The 22,803-nt window shown below is 45.5% G+C and overlaps 1 protein-coding gene across 1 annotated transcript in view; it reads left to right on the forward strand.

The window, feature by feature from the left end:
• Nucleotides 1-22,803, forward strand: part of LOC119969120 (cilia- and flagella-associated protein 44) — a 338,226-nt gene that overhangs the window by 310,471 nt on the left and 4,952 nt on the right. Inside the window, exons 29-32 of the mRNA XM_038802337.1 lie at nucleotides 9,388-9,504; nucleotides 11,884-12,085; nucleotides 18,831-18,991; nucleotides 21,673-21,807. Coding sequence (XP_038658265.1) covers nucleotides 9,388-9,504; nucleotides 11,884-12,085; nucleotides 18,831-18,991; nucleotides 21,673-21,807 — 615 coding nt within the window. The remainder of the gene's footprint in view (nucleotides 1-9,387; nucleotides 9,505-11,883; nucleotides 12,086-18,830; nucleotides 18,992-21,672; nucleotides 21,808-22,803) is intronic.

The following is a 22,803-nucleotide window of genomic DNA, read 5'->3' on the forward strand; positions in this document are numbered from 1 at the left end:
AATTGGCATAGGGACAAGAAAATTAGGGAAGTAAACACGTGGCTAAGGGATTGGTGTGGGAAAGAGGGATTCCACTTCATGGGACATTGGCATCAGTTTTGGAACCGGGGGGATCTGTACCTTTGGGACGGTCTCCACCTGAACTGATCTGGAACCAGTGTTCTAGCGAAGAGGATAAATAGGGTGGTCAGTAGGACTTTAAACTTCTGAGTTGGGGGGAAGGGAAAGTGAAAGCGACAGGGAGCATGGAGTTAAATGGCAAGATACACAGGAGGATAACATGTAGGCAGGTGGATTTAAGCTTGAGGCAGACTAGGAATTCAACAAAAAGGAAGGATAACTTTGGGCATCTTAGGACTTCCAATATCTGTAATGATAAGAAAGTTAGCATTAAGGCACTTTACCTGAATGCTCGTAGCATTTGTAACAAAGTAGACGAACTAATGGCACAGATCATCGTGAATGATTATGATGTGGTAGGCATCACAGAGACATGGCTGCAGGAGGTTCAGGACTGGCAGTTAAACATCCAAGGATATACAACCTATTGAAAAGACAGGGAGGTGGGCCGAGGGGGTGGGGTTGCCTTGTTAGTTAAGAACAAAATTAAATCTATGGCACTAAACGACATAGGGTCGGATGATGTGGAGTCTGTGTGGGTAGAATTGAGGAACCACAAAGGCAAAAAAACCATAATGGGAGTTATGTACAGACCTCCTAACAGTGGTCAGGACCAGGGGCGCAACATGTACCGGGAAATAGAAAAGGCATGTCAGAAAGGCAAGGTCACGGTGATCATGGGGGACTTCAATATGCAGGTGGATTGGGTAAATAACGTAGCCAGTGGATCCAAAGAAAAGGAATTCATGGAATGCTTACAAGATGGCTTTTTGGAACAGCTTGTCATGGAGCCCACAAGGGAGCAGGCTGTTCTGGACCTAGTGCTATGTAATGAACCAGACTTTATAAAAGATCTTAAAGTAAGGGAACACTTAGGAAGCAGTGATCATAATATGGTTGAGTTCAGTCTGCAGTTTGAAAGAGAGAAGGCAAAATCGGATGTAATGGTGTTACAGTTAATAAAGGTAATTACGAGGGCATGAGAGAGGAACTGGCGAAAATCGACTGGAAGCAGACCCTAGTGGGGAAGACAGCAGAGCAAAAATGGCAGGAGTTTGTATGCATAATTGAGGACACTGTACAGAGGTTCATCCCCAAGAAAAGAAAGATTATCCGGGGAGGGATTAGACAGCCATGGCTGACAAAGGAGGTCAGGAAATGTATCAAAGAAAAAGAGAAATCCTATAAAGTGGCCAAAAGCACTGGGAAATCAGAAGATTGGGAAGGCTACAAAAACAAACAGAGGTTAACAAAGAGACAAATAAGGAAGGAGAGGATCAAAAATGAAGGCAGGCTAGCCAGTAATATAAGAAATGATAGTAAAAGTTTCTTTCAATACATAAGAAACAAACGACAGGCCAAAGTAGACATTGGGCCAATTCAAACTGATTCCGGAAGGCTAGTGATGGGAGACGAGGAAATGGCTGGAGAACTTAATAAGTACTTTGCGTCTGTCTTCATAGTGGAAGACATGAGTAATATCCCAAACATTATAGAGGGTCAGGGGGCTGAGTTGAGTATGGTTGCCATTACAAAAGAGATGGTGCTAAAAAAGCTAAAAGGTCTTAAAATTGACAAATCTCCTGGCCCCGATGGGCTACACCCTAGAGTTCTGAGGGAGGTGGCTGAAGAAATAGCGGAAGCGTTGGTTGAGATCTTTCAAAAATCACTGGAGTCAGGGAAAGTCCCAAACGATTGGAAGATCGCTGTTGTAACCCCCTTGTTCAAGAAAGGATCAAGACAAAAGATGGAAAATTATAGGCCAATTAGCCTAACCTCGGTTGTTGGTAAAATTCTAGAATCGATCGTTAAGGATGAGATTTCTAAATTCTTGGAAGACAGGGTCGGATTAGAACAAGTCAACATGGATTTAGTAAGGGGAGGTCGTGCAATGACGAACCTGTTAGAATTCTTTGAGGAGGTGACAAGTAGGTTAGACCAGGGAAACCCAGTGGATGTGGTCTATCTGGATTTCCAAAAGGCCTTTGATAAGGTGCCACACAGGAGGCTGCTGAGTAAGGTGAGGGCCCATGGTGTTCGAGGTGAGCTACTGGCATGGGTTGAGGATTGGCTGTCTGACAGAAGGCAGAGAGTTGGGATAAAAGGTTCTTTTTCGGAATGGCAGCCGGTGACCAGCGGTGTCCCACAGGGTTCAGTGTTGGGGCCGCAGCTGTTCACCATATATATTAATGATCTGGATGAAGGGACTGGGGGCATTCTAGCGAAGTTTGCCGATGATACAAAGTTAGGTGGTCAGGCAGGTAGTGCTGAGGAAGTGGGGAGGCTGCAGAAGGATCTAGACAGTTTGGGAGAGTGGTGCAGGAAATGGCTGATGCAATTCAACGTGAGAAAATGTGAGGTCTTGCACTTTGGAAAAAAGAATCCAAGCATAGACTACTTTCTAAACGGTGAGAAAATTCATAATGCCAAAGTACAAAGGGATCTGGGAGTGCTAGTCAAGGATTCCCTAAAGGTAAACATGCAGGTTGAATCTGTGATTAAGAAAGCGAATGCAATGTTGTCATTTATCTCAAGAGGGTTGGAATATAAAAGCAGCGATGTGCTACTGAGCCTTTATAAGGCTCTGGTTAGGCCCCATTTGGAGTACTGTGTCCAGTTTTGGGCCCCACATCTCAGGAAGGACATACTGGCACTGGAGCGTGTCCAGCGGAGATTCACACGGGTGATCCCTGGAATGGCGGGTCTAACATATGATGAACGGCTGAGGATCCTGGGATTGTATTCATTGGAGTTTAGAAGGTTAAGGGGAGATCTAATAGAAACTTACAAGATAATACATGGCTTAGAAAGGGTGGACGCAAAGAAACTGTTTCCGTTAGGCGAGGAGACGAGGACCCGTGGGCACAGCCTTATAATTAGAGGGGGTAAATTCAGAACAGAAATGCGGAGACATCTCTTCAGCCAGAGAGTGGTGGGCCTGTGGAATTCATTGCCGCGGAGTGCAGTGGAGGCCGGGACGCTAAATGGCTTCAAGGCAGAGATAGATAAATTCTTGATGTCGCGAGGAATTAAGGGCTACGGGGAGAATGCTGGTAGGTGGAGTTGAAATGCCCATCAGCCATGATTGAATGGCGGAGTGGACTCGATGGGCTGAATGGCCTTACTTCCACTCCTATGTCTTATGGTCTTATGGACATGTGAATTGATTAATTTTTTAGAAAGGATAAGGAAGACTGTATAAAATAAAGGGCGCAAACCTAAAGTGTATGTGCATAAATCATTGAAGGTTAAGAAAGTGGTTAAAAAGGCATCCGGGATCCTGGACTTTATCAATATGGACAAAAGTAAAGAAGTTATGATGAACTTATATAAAGCACAGGTTCGACCAGTATATAGCAGAAGAAATTCACAAGACTGGCTCCAGGGATAAGGAAACTTCAGTTGTGAAGATGGATTGGAGAAATTGGAGCTGATCACCCTGGAGCCAAGAAAGTCAAAAATTGATAGAGGTATTCAAAATCATAGGGGTCTGGACAGAGGGATAGAGAGAAACTGTTCCCATTAATGGAAGGATCAAGAACTTGAAGACACCAATATAAGTGATTGTCAAAAGATTGACAAAGGTAACTTGAGGAGTAACCACTTTATGCAACAAGTCATTAGGAGCTGGAATACACTACCTGAGAGTGTGATGGAGGCACCTTCAATTGAGGCTTTCAAAAGAAACTTGCATCATTATCTGAAGAGGAAAGATTTATGAGTCTATGAGGAGAGACCAGGGGAGTAGTATGAGATGCTTTGCTCTTGCCGGGAGCTAGCTTAGGAACAACAAACTGAATTGCCTCTTCCTGTGGTGTAACTATTCAATAAAATCATTGCCAACAGGCTTGAAATTCTGAAGGGAAATGGGTGGGAGGATTCGGGGGACATGGTAAATTCAAAAGCATCATAAGAAATGTCCAGGCTGTGGAGCAGAGTAACAACATGGGTAAAAGTGAAGTCAGAAGGGAAAGCGAGCTCAGCAAAGGTAATGGGGTATCAGTGAAGGGTGACATGAGGAAAAATAGAATAAAAAGCTAACAGCACTACATTTGAACGTGTAGCACAATCTCAGCTAAATAAATAAATTAACAGGTATAAATGAATGTTTTTATAACCATTATGGAGAACGGCATGTAGCAGTTGGAATCCAAAATTCTCCTGCAGCCTGAGTTTTAGAAGGGATCAGCAAAATGGAAAAGTAGGAATGTTTACTATTGAAGGTGGAATGAAAACAGTAAGGATCTTAGCCAAGAAATCAAAATGTAGAATTGGTTTGAGTGGAGCTAAGAAACAGCAAGAGGAAGAAAACATTGATGGGAGCCCCTGTTCCAAAAAGGAGGGAGTGGGATGGCAGGAAAGTATCGGCCAGTTAGCCTGCTGCCAGAGACATAAGAACATAAGAACTAGGAGCAGGAGTAGGCCATCTGGCCCCTCGAGCCTGCTCCACCATTCAATGAGATCATGACTGATCTTTTGTAGACTCGGCTCCACTTTCCGGCCCGAACACCATAACCATTAATCCCTTTAAAAATCTATCTATCTTTATCTTAAGAACATTTAATGAAGGAGCCTCTACTGCTTCACTGGGCAAGGAATTCCATAGATTCACCTTTGGGTGAAGAAGTTCCTCCTAAACACCGTCCTAAATCTACTTCCCCTTATTTTGAGGCTATGCCCCCTAGTTCTGCTTTCACCCGCCAGTGGAAACAATCTGCCTGCATCTATCCTATCTATTCCCTTCATAATTTTATATGTTTCTATAAGATCCCCCCTCATCCTTCTAAATTCCAACGAGTACAGTCCCAGTCTACTCAACCTTTCCTCGTAATCCAACCCCTTCAGCTCTGGGATTAACCTAGTGACTCTCCTCTGCACACCCTCCAGTGCCAGTACGTCCTTTCTCAGGTAAGGAGACCAAAACTGAACACAATACTCCAGGTGTGGCCGCACTAACACCTTATACAATTGCAACATAACCTCCCTAGTCTTAAACTCCATCCCTCTAGCAATGAAGGACAAAATTCCATTTGCCTTCTTAATTACCTGTTGCACGTAAACCAACTTTTTGCGACTCATGCACTAGCACACCCAGGTCTCTCTGCACAGCAGCATGCTTTAATATTTTATCATTTAAATAATAATCCCGTTTGCTGTTATTCTTACCAAAATGGATAACCTCACATTTGTCAACATTGTATTCAATCTGCCAGACCCTAGCCCATTCACGTAACCTATCCAAATCCCTCTGCAGACTTTCAGTATCCTCTGCACTTTTTGCTTTACCACTCATCTTTGTGTCATCTGCAAACTTGGACACATTGCCCTTGGTCCCCAACTCCAAATCATCTATGTAAATTGTGAACAATTGTGGACCCAACACGGATCCCTGAGGGACACCACTAGCTACTGATTGCCAACCAGAGAAACACCCATTAATCCCCACTCTTTGCTTTCTATTAATTAACCAATCCTCTATCCATGCTACTACTTTACCCTTAATGCCATGCATCTTTATCTTATGCAGCAACCTTTTGTGTGGCACCTTGTCAAAGGCTTTCTGGAAATCCAGATATACCACATCCATTGGCTCCCCGTTATCACTGCACTGGTAATGCCCTCAAATAATTCCACTAGATTAGTTAGGCACGACCTGCCCTTTATGAACCCATGCTGCGTCTGTCCAATGGGACAATTTCTATCCAGATGCCTCGCTATTTCTTCAGTGGTATGCAAAATGCTCGAATCTATTATTAGGGATGTAATAAGAGCACACTTAAATAATGGCTAAATTCTCCACCCCACCTCGCTGGTAGCAGAGTTACCGATGAGGCGGGAATCCAGCGGTAGTGAAGAAAACGGGATCAGCGCCAGGCCCCTGACCCGTTTCCGATGCTCCAGTCCCAAGCAGGTTTCGGATTCAAGGTTTACGCCCCATGTCAGGGGAGGATGCAAGTGAGTCATTGAGACACATTTGCATCCAGTTAATGGGCCAAACTTTAAGGGAGTTGCCCCCGAAGTCCATCCAAGGGCCATACTGCCCACTCCACCCCCTTGAAATCCTCTTAATAAGAATCAGTGTTTGGGCCAGAGCTATTTACAATCAATATAATTAACTTGGATGAGGTCTTCCCACAAGTCCCAAAAGACGTGCTGTTAGATATTTAGGACATTCTGAATTCTCCCACTGTGTACCTGAACAGGCGCTAGAATGTGGCGACTAGGGGCTTTTCACAGTAACTTTAATGCGGTGTTAATGTAAGCCTACTTGTGACAATATAAAGATTAATATTATTGTAAACTCAAATGTAATGGGCAGGATTCTCTAATCCCGTGGCAGTGTCCAAGCCGTCATAAACGCCATTGTATTTTTCGACGGCATGAACAGGCTGAGCCGAGGACTAATTCTGGCCATTACAGGTGGCCAGCGCGGCATTGGAGCAGTTGACGCCGCACCAGCTGCCGATCCTGGCGTGAATTGTGCGCCGCGGGATCCGCGCAGGCGCAGTGGCGCCGACACCAACGTGCACATGCGCAGTGGCCTCCTTTAACGCACTGGCCCCGACGCAACAATATTCTTGTCAACTTGCCCCCTATTCTCCGGGTTTCACTCCGGCGTCGGCTGTTTTTCTCCCTTTGGGAGAATTACGCCCTTAGTCTCAGAAACGGAGAATCCCTCCCAGTATTTCTGCCTGCGCATTATTTCCATGTGCTGGTGTGGATTTAAGCTTGAAAAGAAAACGCATTCAGTTGGGGAATTTGCGACCGTTGGTGGAAGTCTGCTGGTGAGTCAGGAACATTCTGGATTGTAAGTGCCAAATGTTTTGGCATCTTCAAATGTCACTATTGTATCTGTTTTGTAATGTGGATGCTTTTATAATGCAGTGATTATCATAGGGATCAGTCTTGTAAGAGTAAGTTAATGCTTTCATTGACCAGCATTCTGCAATTGTCATCATGTATTCGTTTCCTATTGCCATTATGCATTAAAAAGATTTTAAAAGTCCCGTAAGCCTCCGCTACCATGTGTTGTGCTGTGACTTAAATTGTCTAACTAGCTGTTTAAAAGAAACACTTCTGCTTTTCAGAATTGAAAAAGATCTCTAAACCTGCTCCTCTCCATTGATTGATAGGAACTGTGGGCGCGATTCTCCGCAAATGCAGAGAGTCGTAAAGGCTGCCGTGAAACTGGCCGTGTTTCACGGCAGCCTCCGCGTCCCCTCCCGGGACCCGATTCTCCCCCCCCCCCGGACGGGGCTAGCAGCGCGGCCCCGTGAAGCATGGCATCATGGGCTTAGCGACCGTCGCTAAGCCCGCGCGCCAAGCGTCACGGCGGCTGACGCGCACGATGACGTCAGCCGCGCATGCGCGGATGACGTCATCACGCATATGCGTCAAACCCGCGCATGCGCGGGCCATCATGCCCCTCAGCCGCCCCGCGGACTGATCCTACGGGGCGGCGGAGGAACAAATAGTGCGCGGGTATCGGACCCGCTGCCCGTGATCGGTGCCCACCGATCGCAGGCCCATACCACCCTTGGCACGGCCGTGGTGCGGCCATGCCTATCGGTGCCATGGTTGTCCGGGACGGCACTTTGCGGCCGTTTTCACGAACGATGAGAGCAGGTGTGTTTGCGTTCGTGAAAACGGCCGTAAAGGCCTGGGAACTCGGCCCATCGGCCTGGGGAGAATCGCTGTGCGCCGTAAAAAACGGCCAGCAGCGTTTCGTGTCGTGGGGCGGCCGTGGGGGGGGGGGAGAATAGCGGGAGGTCGGGAAAAATGTCGGGAGGGCCCTCCCGCTATTCTCCGACCCGTCGTGGGCAGCGGAGAATCGCGCCCTCTGTTTTGAAATGGAAATGGGACACCATTCTGTTCTGTAGGTTTCAGGAAATGTAGCTAGTAACCTTTGTCTCTAAGATAATAATATACTCTAATATAATCTTTATTAGTGTCACAGGTAGGCTTATATTAACAATGCAATGAAGTTACTGTGAAAATCCCTAGTTGCCACATTCCGGCCCCTGTTCGGGTACACTGAGGGAGAACTCAGAATGTCTAATTCACTTCACAGCACGTCTTTCGGGACTTGTGGGCGGAAACCGGAGCACCCAGATGAAACCCATATAGACACTGGAAGAACGTGCAGACGCCACACAGACAGTGGCCCAAACTGGGAATTGAACCCGGGTCCCTGGTGCTGCGAAGCAACAGTGCCATCCACTGTGCTAGTGCTCTATTTTGATATTGGCTACCTATTCTCGAGGCACATTGAGAGCATACCTATTAACATTTATACAGTCATCTTGAACAGATGAGGACAAGGATAACAATTACATGAAATGAAATGAAAATCGCTTACTATCACAAGTAGGCTTCAAATGAAGTTACTAACGGCAATGATGTGGCCTTACCAATACCCTGTGTAGTAGGTGGAGGTGTAGTGGGAGTTATTTTCTCTTAGATGATTTTTGTCTTTAGAATTCACTACCCCAGGGAGCAGAGGAGGCTGGATATTGAATATATTCAAGGGAGAGTTAGACAGATGTTTGATGGACGAGGGAGTCGAGGGGTATGGGGGACAGACAGCAAAGTGGAGTTAAGACCACAGTCAGATAAGCCATTATCTTATTGAATAGTGGAGCAGGCTCAAGGAGCCACATGACTGACTTCTTGTTATATTTCTTTGTTGTTGCAAAGAGAAAAGGTAAGGAGGTGTCCACACTCTGGATTCCTGTAAAACATGATGAGAGGTTTATTAAGAGGTGTTGCCCATATAGTCAAAGATGCTAATAAGCCCAAAGTCCATGCAAACACTCTGCTGATGTCACTACACATCACGTGACGCAGCAGGAATGTATTCTTTGATACACAATACTTCTGCTTCTATTTCTTTTCTTTCTATAAAATTCTTAAGGGCCTTGCAGTGTAGTTGCTGAGAAAATGATCCCCTGGTTGTGAAAGCCAGAACTCATCATCTCAGAGTAAGGGGTTGGATATTTCCGATTGAAATAAGAAATTTCTTCACTCAAAAGGTTGCGAATCTTTAGAATTCTGTATTCCAGAGAGTTGCGGATGCTCCGTGATCAAGTATACCTAATGCAGAGGATGGTACTTTGGATATTCAGGAATACGGGAATAATGCAGGAGAATGGTATTAAGGTGGAAGATCAGCCATGAGTTTACTGAAAGGCAGAGCAGCATCAAAGAGCCTTTTGTTCTTATTTTCCTGGTGGTCCAGATAACTATGTAATTGCACTGTTACCGCAGGTAAAACTTATCGAAGGAACTGTAAAATCTGCGAAGAAAGACCTGGAAGTATTGCAACGAGAGAAGCAGCAGAAACTGAATGAGCTGTATGTGGTTGTTCCTTTGAAACTCCATCAGGTAAAAAGGTGGATTTAAACTGCTTTGTTAGAAAACAATATTTTAAAAGCCATTCATTGCAAACAAACGTGCAGGCTCCAAGAGAAAGATAGCATAACATCATGCACTCATTTTCATTTTGATATTGGCTACCTATTCTTGCAGCACATTGAGAGCATACCTACTAACATTTGGACAGTCATCTTGAGCAGATGAGGACAAGAAGAACAATGGCAATGGTGTGACCTTACCAATACCCTGTGCAGTCGTAGTAAGGCTTCATTCCTCTTATTTTCCAATTCCTATGTGAAAAAACGAACATACCTTAATTAAAACAACAAATGCTGGTTCGCCATTATTTCCCGAATGCTTTTGTCGTCTACAGTTAAGACAGATACAAAGTATTTGTTTAATGTCTCCGTCGTTTCTTTTTCCCCGGTACAATTTTATCTGTCTCTGCCTCCAATGGACCATCTAATCTCTACCTATTTACCTACCCATGGAAACAGTTACAATCTCTTTTATGTCACTTGCCAGTTTACTCTCATCTTTCCTTATCAATTTCCTGCTCCTCTTTTGCTGAATTCTCAAACGCTCCCAGTCCTCAGGCTTACTGATTTCCTTGGCAAGAGAGAAGCCTCTTGCCTTGATTTTAATGCTTCTTGGTCGCCACATTGGAACCATTTTTACTGTGGGGTTTCTTTTGCCTTGAGGAAAATATATTTGGTGCAAATAATGTGTTAAATCTTTAAATGCTAGCAATTGCTTATCTACCATAATAATAACATCTGACGTAGATGTAAATGTATTCAAATGTAGTTTCCCAATTTGCCTGTCATATCTATGTCATGGCTATGTTTCACTTTAAGACCTCGGTTTCAGCCACGGCTAAGTCATTTCAAAACTCAATGTAAAATGCCATCAAATTATGGTGACTCTTCTCGAGAAACCTGTTTACTACAGTTGTCAATTAATCCTTTCTCATTACACAAGATTAGATGCAAAATTGCACATTCCCTAATTGATGGGCATTCCGGAGAATCTTAAATCATAGTCACAAATGACATCCTATGTGAAGGTAAATTTTCCTGTCTCGTCCTTCTCAAGCTATCTGCAGCCTTCGACAGGGTGACCATACCATCCTCCTCCAAAGTCTCTCCACTGTTGTCCAACTGGGTGGGACTATTCTCGCCAGATTCCATTCTTATCTTTCTATTCAAAGCCACAGAATCACTTGCAATGGCTTCACTTCTCTTGTACCTCTGGTGGCCCCTCCTATTTCACATCTACATTCTGCCCCTTGGGGGCATCACCTGAAGGCACAATATTAGTTTTCACATGTACATTGACAACACCTACTCTCTACCTCACCACCATCTCCCTTGACTCCTCCAATCTTGCAAAATTATCAGATTGCTTATCTGACACCCAGTACACGATGAGTCATTGTTTATGATCCCCACACCAAACTCTGTTCCCAGCAATCTACTCTATCTCTCTCACAGGCAACAGTCTGATATTAACCCAAGATTGTTGTCACATTTCACACCAAGATGAGTTGCAACCACATATTGGTATCATCATTAAGACTGCCCATTTTCACCTCTCTCTAATATCACCCGACCTCACCCCTATCTCAGATCATCTGCTGCTGATACCCTCTTGCCTTTGCTACCTCTAGACTCAACTGTTCCAATACATTCCTGGCTGGACTGGCACATTCTCACCTCCGATTTTGACTTCCTGTCTCTCCAATGCAACTCAATGTCAGAATTTTTTTAATAATACACTCAGGGATGTTTTATTACTTTAAAGGTCCTGTATAAATAAAAGTTGTTGCTTGTCTTTGTCCTTTTTGTGCGGACCATGAAGAGTCCAGCACGAGTTTGTACAGTCAAACAGACAGTGGGCAGGATTTACCAGTTGTTCATGCAGGTGGGAAATTCCAGTCCCACGCCGGCTAATGGGTTTCCCGGAGATGAGGGGTGTTGTCAATGGGAAATCCCTTTGACAATGGTGGGACCGGTAGATATGCCGCTGACGGGCCACCTCCCCTGCCAAAAAACACATGGTGGGATGGTTGGTAAATCCCACCCAGTCACTTTTATTTACAACAATATCTATACAGCACCAGTAGTTCACTACTGGTTCTCTCTCTCCAGCCTGTACCACACTGGACAGCTCTATTTATACAGCTGAAAGGTTAATGATTGCCCCGCTCCCCCTCATTAGGGGATCTCATATTCCTCAAGAGTCATGGGGTAACCAATTGGATCTGGGCAGGTTATAACAGTGCCAGATTCGTTAGCAATCTAATACTATACCCACTGTAGGGTTTGTTTCTGTCTCAACGTTTTTCAGTAATTGGAGAATACTGCACAGTTGTTCTTGTCATGGCAGGTGGAGTACATTGTCAATGGAGACATGCCGAATGACCTTGTACTTGGGCTGATTTTCACCAATCCAGCTTTAATGTTGCTGCAAAAGCGAATTAAAGAACTGCAGGTGGAAAAGGATGAGCAGCGAGAGCTGTATAAACAAGCGCGGCAGAAACATGTTCAGCTTCTGCGGGACAAAGCTGGGATGGAAGCTGAAATAGCAGGTAATTGCTGCATATGCAAAGTGGAAGGTTATTGTCAGAAGTCACCATGTTGTCTTGTCCTTGATACATACAGAAATGCTGATGACTTACTTGGAATGATGATTTATTAGTTAACACGTGGAAGGATAAAATACAGGATCTATTACAGACTGGGTTCTCTGGAACTACCTTTAGGTGCGACTGTCCTGGTGTACGCCTTACAACCTTTTGCCGGTAGCCGGATGCTACATGACTGATGTCTGATGCCACCTGCTGGTGGGAGGTTGCTTTGCTGCGTGTGTGCAATATTATTCACGGGCATATCACCACACCCCCCTTCCTTTGGAGATGTTGATCTTTATATATAAACATGATTAATATCTTTATTTTACATATGTGGCTTATGTATAAACAAATGTAACTAATGCGTCCATACACATGATATGCCTGCTAGGTGTGTGTCCCTTGTGCACGGTTCATTGTGCCTCCCTCGCAAGATCACCCCGCTGGTCGTCTGAACTGTTACCACCTTTTTTGAGAACTGGTTTCCATGAAGGTCTTTTATGTTTGAGCCTTTTTAGACAATGCGCCTTGACACCCAGTATTCGTGCAGGCCATCCTGGTGTCTTCAGCTTCTTCCGTTTCTTTGCTCGTGCTGTTAGCTGCTGCATTGCTGTGTGCTCTTGCAATGCTCTCTGCTGCTGGTCTGTTGCGTCGTCTCTGGCCTGTCAGTCACATTGTTGATGTCTCCTCTCTTTGTGTCCCCCACTCTCCTCTCTTCCTCTCTTTTGTTTTCAGTGCCATTTTGTGACCGCTCTGTTGATCCTTTTTGCGAGCTACCTTTTGAATGCTTTGGTTTGGCTCTGGTGGCACCCATCTTGTCGCTGGCCTGCGCCATGGAATCAGTGCATTGTGGGTTGTCTGTAGTGACATCTCATGTCAGCACGCTTCCGAGGGACTGTGCGGCACCTTCAGCAACCTCATCCTCCGGTAACTGGGATGAATTTCTCTCATGTGTCTAGATCGCCTCACATTCTGGTATCTGGGTAGGATTATCATCATCAGCACTGGGCACTAGGCCTTCATCTTGTGCTTGAGCCCCCAAAGTGATGGCTCCTCGTCAGTCAATGTCACTACATACACCTCATCTTTTTCAGATAGCCCAGGTGGGGATTCATCCTCAACGTGTGATAGTATGTATGTGTCATCCAACGTAGTGGAACTGCATCCCGATTCAGAATCAGCTGTCGTTGTGGAGCTGCATACGGATGCAGGCCATGGTTCATCCCTGTCCTGGATTATGATGTATGTATCACCCATTGCCGTGGAACTGCATACGGATACCATCATTTTCTCTTTGAACTCCCCCTGCAGTGGAACGGCCTCATGTCTCGGGGAATCCACTACCAGAACTTCTTCATGGGGCTATGATGGTTCCCCAAATGCTTCTGGAACTAGTTTCTCTAGAATTGGTGTGCCATCTTTCCCGCAAAACAGCTTTACTAGCATTTCATATTGGTCCAGCTCCGGCTCATCATCCAAAACCTTTGCTGACTTCATCATTAGTATAGTTTTCATAGGATTCATCAATGTACTCATCTTCGGAGTCAGTTTCACCAGTAAAGTACGATTTCTCCTGTAAAGTACAACATTGCATATGGAATTCTGTTTTCACACAGGATTCGACCAATTTCAAAGTCAGCACAAGTCTCATTCCAGAACATTTATTTAACCTTCCATGCTGCGGAGCTTCTGGTGGACAGAACAAATTGAAGAATGAATCATTTGGTACATTTTTTGGAACCGTTTTGCGAGTGCACCGACCATTATGCTTCGGCTTTATTTTAATGGTCTTCACTGTAACATTTTTTTCCTGTCTTTCAGTCAATCTGACACCCGGCTCATCCCGTGATTTCAGGCCACAATTCCAACCAGAAAGCTTTCGTAATTACCTCATTTATAAAGTACTAATTTGGCTCAAACGTAAACCCCTGAGTGAAGCTCTTCAATGGTATATGCTCTGAACATTTAAAAAAATAAATTTAGAGTACCCAATTAATTTTTTCCAATTAAGGGGCAATTTAATGTGGCCAATCCAGCTACCCTGCACATCTTTGGGTTGTGGGGGCAAAACCCATGGAAACACAGAGAGAATGTGCAAACTCCACACAGATAGTGACCCAGAGCCGGGATCGAACCTGAGATCTCGGCACTGTGAGGCAGCAGGGCTAACCCACTGCGCCACCCTCCGAAAGACGAAGGGCAACCTGAATAATAAATCAACATTTTGTACATCATCAGAAGAAAGCACGAAAGGGATCTGATAAAATCACTAGCAAATTGTCTTGAGTTTGGGAAATTGACTCCTATTCGGTGGAATAAAATGGTTATTGCTCTGAACATTTAATGTTCACATCTTGTAGCTGCTTTAATATGGACTCATCATACTCCTATATAATGCTACTGAGTATATAGGCCTTCTTGAAGACTGTTAACCAGAAGCCTGGAATTCCCTTTGGCTTTTCCTGCGCCTAATTGGAATTGTTATCTTTCACCTGGACCTTCATTTGCTTCTCATCGGGTGAGTGTCCCAGCATATCTTGTTCCAACTCGCAGTAACCGTCTGGCCACTCGGCGTCTGGACCATACAGCCGCTCACGACTATTCAGAAGGATTTATTCCCTTGTTTCGGTTGGACCTCTCTGGCCCTTTTCTGAAATTCGATGAATAAAGAACTGAGCTAGCAAGTGTACTGCCCAGGTGAGTGTTAAAGCAATGAATTCTTTCATTGTTTCTTTCTGAACTGCTTTCTCACTTCCAGACGAGGGTCCCTCTTCTGGCGGGCTTCCCAACAGTGGTCTCTTTTCTGGGGTGGCGGGGGCTCCATATTTAGGGCATCTCTGTGAGATTTCTGTATTTAGGGGGTCTCTGGGGAATATCATTATTTAGGGATGTCTGTGAGCGTGTTTCTTTATTTAGGTGTCTCTTCAGGGCGGGTCTCTTATTTAGGGGGGGTCTCTAGGAGGTGGGGTGGGTCAAGGCTACCCCATACTAGGGGGAGGAAGGAACCCAGAAAATCCGGGGGATGGGGGAGGGAGGATTGACCAGACGTGGGACCTCGTTAACAGACCACCCACTAAAAGTGGCAGCCCAGTAGCAGCATTCCTTCAGGAATCCTTTGCAATCCTCGCCATTCATAAATTAGCTCCCAGTGAGAGTGCAAATCAGGTGTACTTTATAATAATAATCTTTATTGTCACAAGTAGGCTTACATTAACACTGCAATGAAGTTACTGTGAAAATCCCCTAGTCGCCACACTCCAGCACCTGTTGGGGTACAAAGAGAGAGAATTCAGAATGTCCTAAATTCACCTTAAATAAACCGTGAGGAATGTCCCAATTCACCTTACAAGCACTTCTTTAGGGAACTGTGGGAGGAAACCGGAGCACCCAGAGGAAATCCACGCAAACATGATTAAAATGCACAGACTCCGCAAAGACAGTGACCCAAGCCGGGAATCGAACCTGGGACACTGGCACTGTGAAGCAACTGTGCTAACTACTGTGCTACTGTGATACCCATACTTCAGCTCCAGTGGGATAACATAATCTCCTAAACAGACAATTTTGCCCCTAATGTTTAGCTCTGCCTCTTGGGTCGACTATCTAACTAGTGCAAATAGTTTCTCCTAATCCACTTAGTCCCCTTCATATGTTGAAAATTTCAATGAAATTTCCCTCTTAGCCATATAAACTCCAGGGAATACAACCCGAGTTAATTTTATCTCTGCCCTCCCCATCCCAAGTAGATTATCCCTTGGAGCCCAGGTATCTGATAAATCTATGTTGCAATCTCTCCAACACCGATGTATCTTGTCGGTGCGATGCCAGAACTGCTCACAGTATTCCAAATGCCCGACAACAGAATCATAAAATGTTTACACTCCCGAAGGAGGCCATTTGGCCCTTTCATTATCTGCTTGCTGTTTACCATTAGACATAGGAGCAGAAATAGGCCACTCGGCCCATCGAGTCTGCTCCGCCATTCAATCATGGCTGACATTTTTCTCATCCCCATTCTCCTGCCTTCACCCCATAACCCCTGATCCCCTTATTAATCAAGAACCTATCTATCTCTGTCTTAAAGACACTCAGTGATTTGGCCTCCACCGCCTTCTGCGGCAGAGTTCCACAGATTCACCACCCTCTGGCTGAAGAAATTCCTCCTCATCTCTGTTTTAAAGGAGTGTCCCTTTAATCTGAGATTGTGTCCTCTGCTTCTAGTTTTAACTATAACTGGATACATCCTCTCCACGTCCACTCTATCCAGGCCTCGCAGTTTTCTGTAAGTTTCACTAAAATCCCCCATCATCCTTCTAAACTCTGCAACGTGTACAGACCCAGAGTCCTCAACCCTTCCTCATAGGACAAGCTCTTCATTCCAAGGATCATTCTTGTGAACCTCATCTGGACCCTTTCCACGGCCAGCACATCCTTCCTTAGATATGGGGCCCAAAACTGCTCACAATACTCCAAATGGGGTCTGACGACAGCCTTAATAAGCCTGAGAAATACATCCCTGCTCTAGTATTCTAGCCCTCTCAACATGAATGTTAACATTGCATTTGCCTTCGTAACTGCCGTCTAAACCTGGACGTTAACCTTAAGAGAATCGTGAACAAGTACTCCCAAGTTTCTGATATCCTAAGCATGTCCCCATTTAGAAAATAGTCTATGCCTCCATTCCTCCTTCCAAAGTGCATAACCTCACACTTTTCCACATTGTATTTCATTTGCCACTTCTTTGCCCACTCTTCTAGCCTGTCCAAGTCCTTCTGCAGCCCCCTGCTTCCTCAATACTACCTGTCCCTCGACACATCTTTGTATCATCTGCAAACTTAGCAACAGTGCCTTCAGTTCCTTCTTCCAGATCATTAATATATTATTGTGAAAAAATGTGGTCCCATCACAGACCCCTGAGGCATACCATTAGTCACCAGCTCCCAACCTGAAAAAGAGCCCTTTATCCCATCTCTCTGCCTTCTGCCAGTCAGCCAATCCTCTATCCATGCCAGGATCTTACACTTAGCACCATGGGTTCTTAACTTATTTAACGGTCTCCTGTGTGGCATCTTGTCAAAGGCCTTCTGGAAATCTAAATAAATCACGTCCACTGATTCTCCTTTGTCTGACTTCCTTGTTACCTCCTCAAAGAACTCTAACTGATTTGAAATGGAGATGCTGGCGTTGGACTGGGGTGAGCACAGTAAGAAGACTTACAACACCAGGTTAAAGTCCAACAGATTTGTTTTGAATCACTAGCTTTGGGAACACTGCTCCTTCCTCAGGTGAATGAAGAGATGGGTTCCAGAAACATATATATAGACAAAATCAAAGATGCAATACGATCCTTTGAATGCATTTGTCAGTCATGACCTCCCCTTGACGAAACCATGCTGACTCAGTCCTATTTTATCATGCACTTCCAAGTACTTCGCCATTTCATCTTTAATAATGGACTCTAAAATCTTACCAATGATCGGAGTCAGGCTAACCGACCTATAATTTCCCATCTGACAAGAGCAACTCAGCAATCCTATTCCTTGCCATTTCCCCATAGCCCTGAATCTTTCTTCTGTTCAGGTGCTTATTCAATTCTCTTTTCAGGGTGGCACGGTAGCATAATGGTTAGCACTGTTGCTTTACAGCTCTAGGGTCCCAGGTTTGATTCCCGCTTGGGTCACTGTCTGCGCGGAGTCTGCACGTTCTCCCTGTGTCTGCATGGGTTTCCTCCGGGTGCTCCGGTTCCTCCCACAGTCCAAAGATGTGAAGGTTAGGTGGATTGGCCATGCTAATTTGCCCTTAGTGTCCAAAGAGGGCTGGGTGGGGTTACTGGGTTACGGGGATAGGGTGCAGGTGTGGACTTAAGTGGGGTGCTCTTTCCAGGGACCGGTGCAGACTCGATGGACCGAATAGCCTCCTTCTGTACTGTAAATTCTGTGATTCTATGGGAGGTATAATTGACACGATCTTCTCCACACTCCCAGGAAGTGCATTATTTGATGTTCTGAATTCTCCCTCAGCGTACCCGAACAGGAGCCGGAGTGTGGTGACCAGGGGATTTTCACAGTAACTTCATTACAGTGTTAATGTAAGCTCACTTGTGACACTAATAAAGATTATCATTATTATTATTATTATTCCAGACCCTAACCTCCCATTGTGTAAAACAGCATTTCCTCATGGATTCCTTTGTAAATCTGTATTCTGATTTTACAGTCCTCCAGCACTGGAAATAGTTTCACTCCATTTACTCTATAAAGATTCCCTCAACTCTTTACTCAACCTTCTCTGCTGTAAAAAGAACAACCCCAACTTGTCCAATCCACCCACGCAACAGAAGTATTCTTGACCTCTTTCATGATGAAGAAGTCTGTATGCCTTCATGCAGCAAGCCTTGGATAGCATTCAGGTTTGGACTGATAAGTGGAAGTAATAAGACTCAACGTTCAACACCACCCAGACCAATAGAGCCCATTTGATTGCTGCCTCTCTCATTGGTTCTTTTCTTGCTGCTTTTCTCCTCCGTTCTGATTTGAGCCAGTCACCAAAAGCTGTCTCAGTGTGATGTCTGACTCACAATGATCACATGGCACAAGGATCTCCAGCCATACCATTTTTTAATTTTAGATTTCTTGTTGACGGATGTTGGCAGAATAATCATAGTACACATTTGAAAACTACAGCCGAGGTTGTGTTATTACAGAATTGGAAGACGTCTGTTATCAAGAAATGATCCGCAAGTTTGGTCGTGTGGTCGATCTGGAAGCGTTGCAAACTCTGTCAGTGAACATGACCCTGGAGGAGCTGAAAGAAAAGATTGGTGGCAATGAAACACGATTCAAAAGAAGAGTCAAACGTAACGATGTAAGTAATGACATAGGGTATTAATTGGTTGTCAAGTTTACTGTGAAGGGAACTATTGAGGTGGTGATCAGTTGTTGTTTAACCATGGAATGCATTTTATATTTGGTACAATTGGCACAGAGGATCCCAATGGAAATTTGACCAGAGGTCATTTTTTTAAATTTAGAGCACCCAATAACTTTTTTCCAATTAAGGGGCAATTTAGTGTGGGCAATCCACCTAACCTGCACATCTTTGGGTTGTGGGGGTGAAACCCATGCAGACATGGGGAGAATGTGCAAATCCCACACAGACAGTGACTCGAGGCCGGGATTGAACCCGGGCCCTCAACACTGTAGGCAGCAGCGCGGTAGCATTGTGGATAGCACAATCGCTTCACAGCTCCAGGGTCCCAGGTTGGATTCCGGCTTGGGTCACTGTCTGTGCGGAGTCTGCACATCCTCCCCGTGTGTGCGTGGGTTTCCTCTGGGTGCTCCAGTTTCCTCCCACAGTCCAAAGATGTGCAGGTTAGGTGGATTGGCCATGATAAATTGCCCTTTGTGTCCAAAATTACCGATAGTGTTGGGTGGGGTTACTGGGTTATGGGGATAGGGTGGAGGTGTTGACCTTAGGTAGGGTGCTCTTTCCAAGAGCCGGTGCAGACTCGATGGGCCGAATGGCCTCCTTCTCCACTGTAAATTCTATGATACTAACCACTGTGCCACCATGCCGCCCATGACCAGAAATCATGACACTTCACCCCTACGTTTGCTGACCTTAGTTAGCTCCCTTTCAGGCAATGTCTCCATTTTCAAATGTTCGTCCTTGTGTTAAATCCTCCATCTCTGCTTTTCCCTGACTCTGTAACCTGCACCATATATCATCTTCAGTGGCTCCTTGCCAAATTTAATCTGTGAAGCACTTTATGGGACATATTTACTATCTTTGAGATTTTAAATAAATACTAGTTAATTTTAGTGAGTTGAACAGTTCTCCATTTATGTGCAAAAAATGATACAGACCATGAAGAAAACCTACACTTGCTGGAGCACGCTGCTGTTGTGCAAAGCTCAGTGTTGGAAAGCCTTGATAGTTAGCTTCAGATATCGTAACTAGTCTGAGCTTTCAGAAGTGCAAATAAAAAGATGTTGCCCAGAATTTAAAAAACAAGCAAAGAACCAGGGTGAATTGGTCAATTTCTGTACTTTTGTATACAGGTAAAGAGACAATTTTTCAACTCCGTAAGGAAACAACATATTCCCAAAGAGCTGATCTCTTTCTGATCGAGTGTAATCAACCTTCCTTCTCTTAGCTGTGCTGTATAGAAACATATCAGGGGCCGTTTGCACATAGGGCATTCTTTAGCTGAGTGGTGGTGTTCTACAGCTGGTCGCAGGAGTCAGCAGTGGTTATTGTTGCCTCAGATTTGGAATTAAATGGAAGAGTCAACAGTATGAAACACATGAGCAATAGGCAGTTTGATAAGTTAGATGGCAAAATGTCCAGAAATGTGTCCCATACATGAGGACCTGGAGTACTTCGTGGTGAGGTGTTTTGTATCATGAATGGAAACAGCCAGCAATATCGGGCTGAAACTGCAAACTGCTTTTGAATAATACAGGATTACATCAGGCAGCGGGGGTGATTGAATAAGAGACTAGCAGGAAGGGGGTCCTCTTCCCAGTGGGGGAGCAATGGGTTCCAAGACACATCAGTCAAAGTCGAGAGAGGCAGTCAAAAATGCCAATGCCGCCAACCTATCGCCAGGATCTAATCTGATCAAGGTAAGACACCCTTTCACATCTCATTCTCCACACGGCCCCCGCAGGGTCCTACTTCCCCAGTGCAGCCAATCCTTCATCCTCAATCCCCATGGTCCCCCACAGTCAGCAGGGAACCCCCCTGCCCCTTCTCAAATCCTCAGTACCTCCAACTGAGCTCGCAATCCTCAGCCAACTTGAGAATAACAGCATGAACAAAACGTGAACCTTGTTTAGGAATACGACACACACAGAAAACAGAACAGATCCAGGGCAGAAGGTGAACCAGGAAGTAGCCAGTGTGGGCAACAACATTAAAATAGAGAATTGCAAAGAACTTTGTTGGGTGGGAGTGGTGTATGGACAATAAATCCATATGGATCTGGGGTGAATGGGGCAGCACAGTGTCACAGTAGTTAGCATTGCTGCCCACAGCGCCATGGACCCGGGTTCAATTCTGACCTCGGGTGACTGTGTGGAGTTTGCACTTTCTTCCCGTGTCTGCATGGGTTTCCTCCGGGTGCTCCGATTCCTTCCCACAGTCCAAATTTGTGCAGGTTAGGTGGATTTGTCATGCTATATTGCCCCTTCGGGTGGGGGCGCTGAATAGGTCAGAGGATTGTGCCTAGGTAGCGTGGTCGTTTGAAGGGTCGGTGCAGATTCGATGGGCTGAATGGCCTCCTTCTGCACTGTAGGGATTCTATGAGTGCGAGAGCACACAAACCAGGAAAGTTTCATTTATTTTTTTAGCAATTGAAAGTATAGACTGAATTATGCAACAAAATCAACAGGTACAATATTAGAGGGTTGTTTTTGTACTTCAGAACCGTGCATTTAAAAAGTAATTTTACCACAAAGTGACGGCTGTCTGAATAATCATGAAGCACGCACCATTCGAGAACAGTAATGCATCATTGGTTTGTACATTTTGCCCCAATGTAGGAGAAAATCTTGGAGTTGCAAGCTGAGCTTACAGATTTCACCAGACAATACACATGTCGACTGGACCAGATGAATGCGATGACGGTAGAAAAGAGGAAAATTGAAACCCAATTAAATGGCCAGCAGAAGAAAATGGTAATGTTTTAAAACCATATCTAGCACTCAAATATATGATCTCATTCTAGAGGAGTGATAATGAGTTTTAAACCTTGGTTTCTAATTTGAATGTGGCTTCCACCATTCATTCCACCATACATCCCACGTGATGTTCAAGTTAATTGATAGGCTGCAAGGTCGGATATTTGTTTTGGTGAATTCCAAACACCTTGGGCCAATATTTGTTCTTTAATATTTGCAACCCAAACCATCATAATAAAACAATCCGAGTATTAAACTAATAAAAATATTCCAGTTGCTGGAATATTCTTGTCCACTTTGAAACATGTAATAATGCAAAAATACAAAGAGGTAATGTGAAATTTTCTCTATTTGTAACACATGATTCCTTTGTGACTTTTCATCCTACTTTCAACTTCACGTTTTATGTGCAGTCACCTTATTCAAGGAAAGATGTAAATGCATTAGAAGCAGTTCAGAGAAGGTTTCCCAGACTAATACCTGGCAGCGCCGGCCCTAGGGTTGCTGGCGCCCCGGGCAAGCTGAACTTCGGCGCCCTGGGGGGGGGGGGGGGGGGGGGGGGGGGAGCGAGAGGGGGGGGTGGGGGGCCGAGAGGGGGGGGGGGCGGGGCCGAGAGGGGGGGGGCCGAGAGGGGGGGCGGGGCCGAGAGGGGGGGCCCGAGAGGGGGGGGCGAGAGGGGGCGGGGCCGAGAGGGGGGGGCGCAGGGCCGGGGGGGGGGGGGGGGGGGGGGGGGGGCGGGGGGGCGGGGGGGGGCGGACCCGCGGGGGGGGGACCGAGGGGGGGGGGGCGGGGGGGAGCGGACCGCGGGGGGAGGGCGGCCACCGCGGGGGAGGGCGGCCACCGCGCATGCGCTGGTTGGCACCGGCCCAACTGCGCATGCGCGGGACCCGAGTCTCTGGCGCCCCCTAGCACATGGCGCCCCGGGCGACTGCCCGAGTTGCCGGTGCCTTGAGCCGGCCCTGATACCTGGAATGGGTGTGGTCTTATGTGGAA

The sequence above is a fragment of the Scyliorhinus canicula genome, chromosome 7 (genome assembly GCF_902713615.1).
Source record: "Scyliorhinus canicula chromosome 7, sScyCan1.1, whole genome shotgun sequence".
Lineage (NCBI taxonomy): Eukaryota > Metazoa > Chordata > Chondrichthyes > Carcharhiniformes > Scyliorhinidae > Scyliorhinus > Scyliorhinus canicula.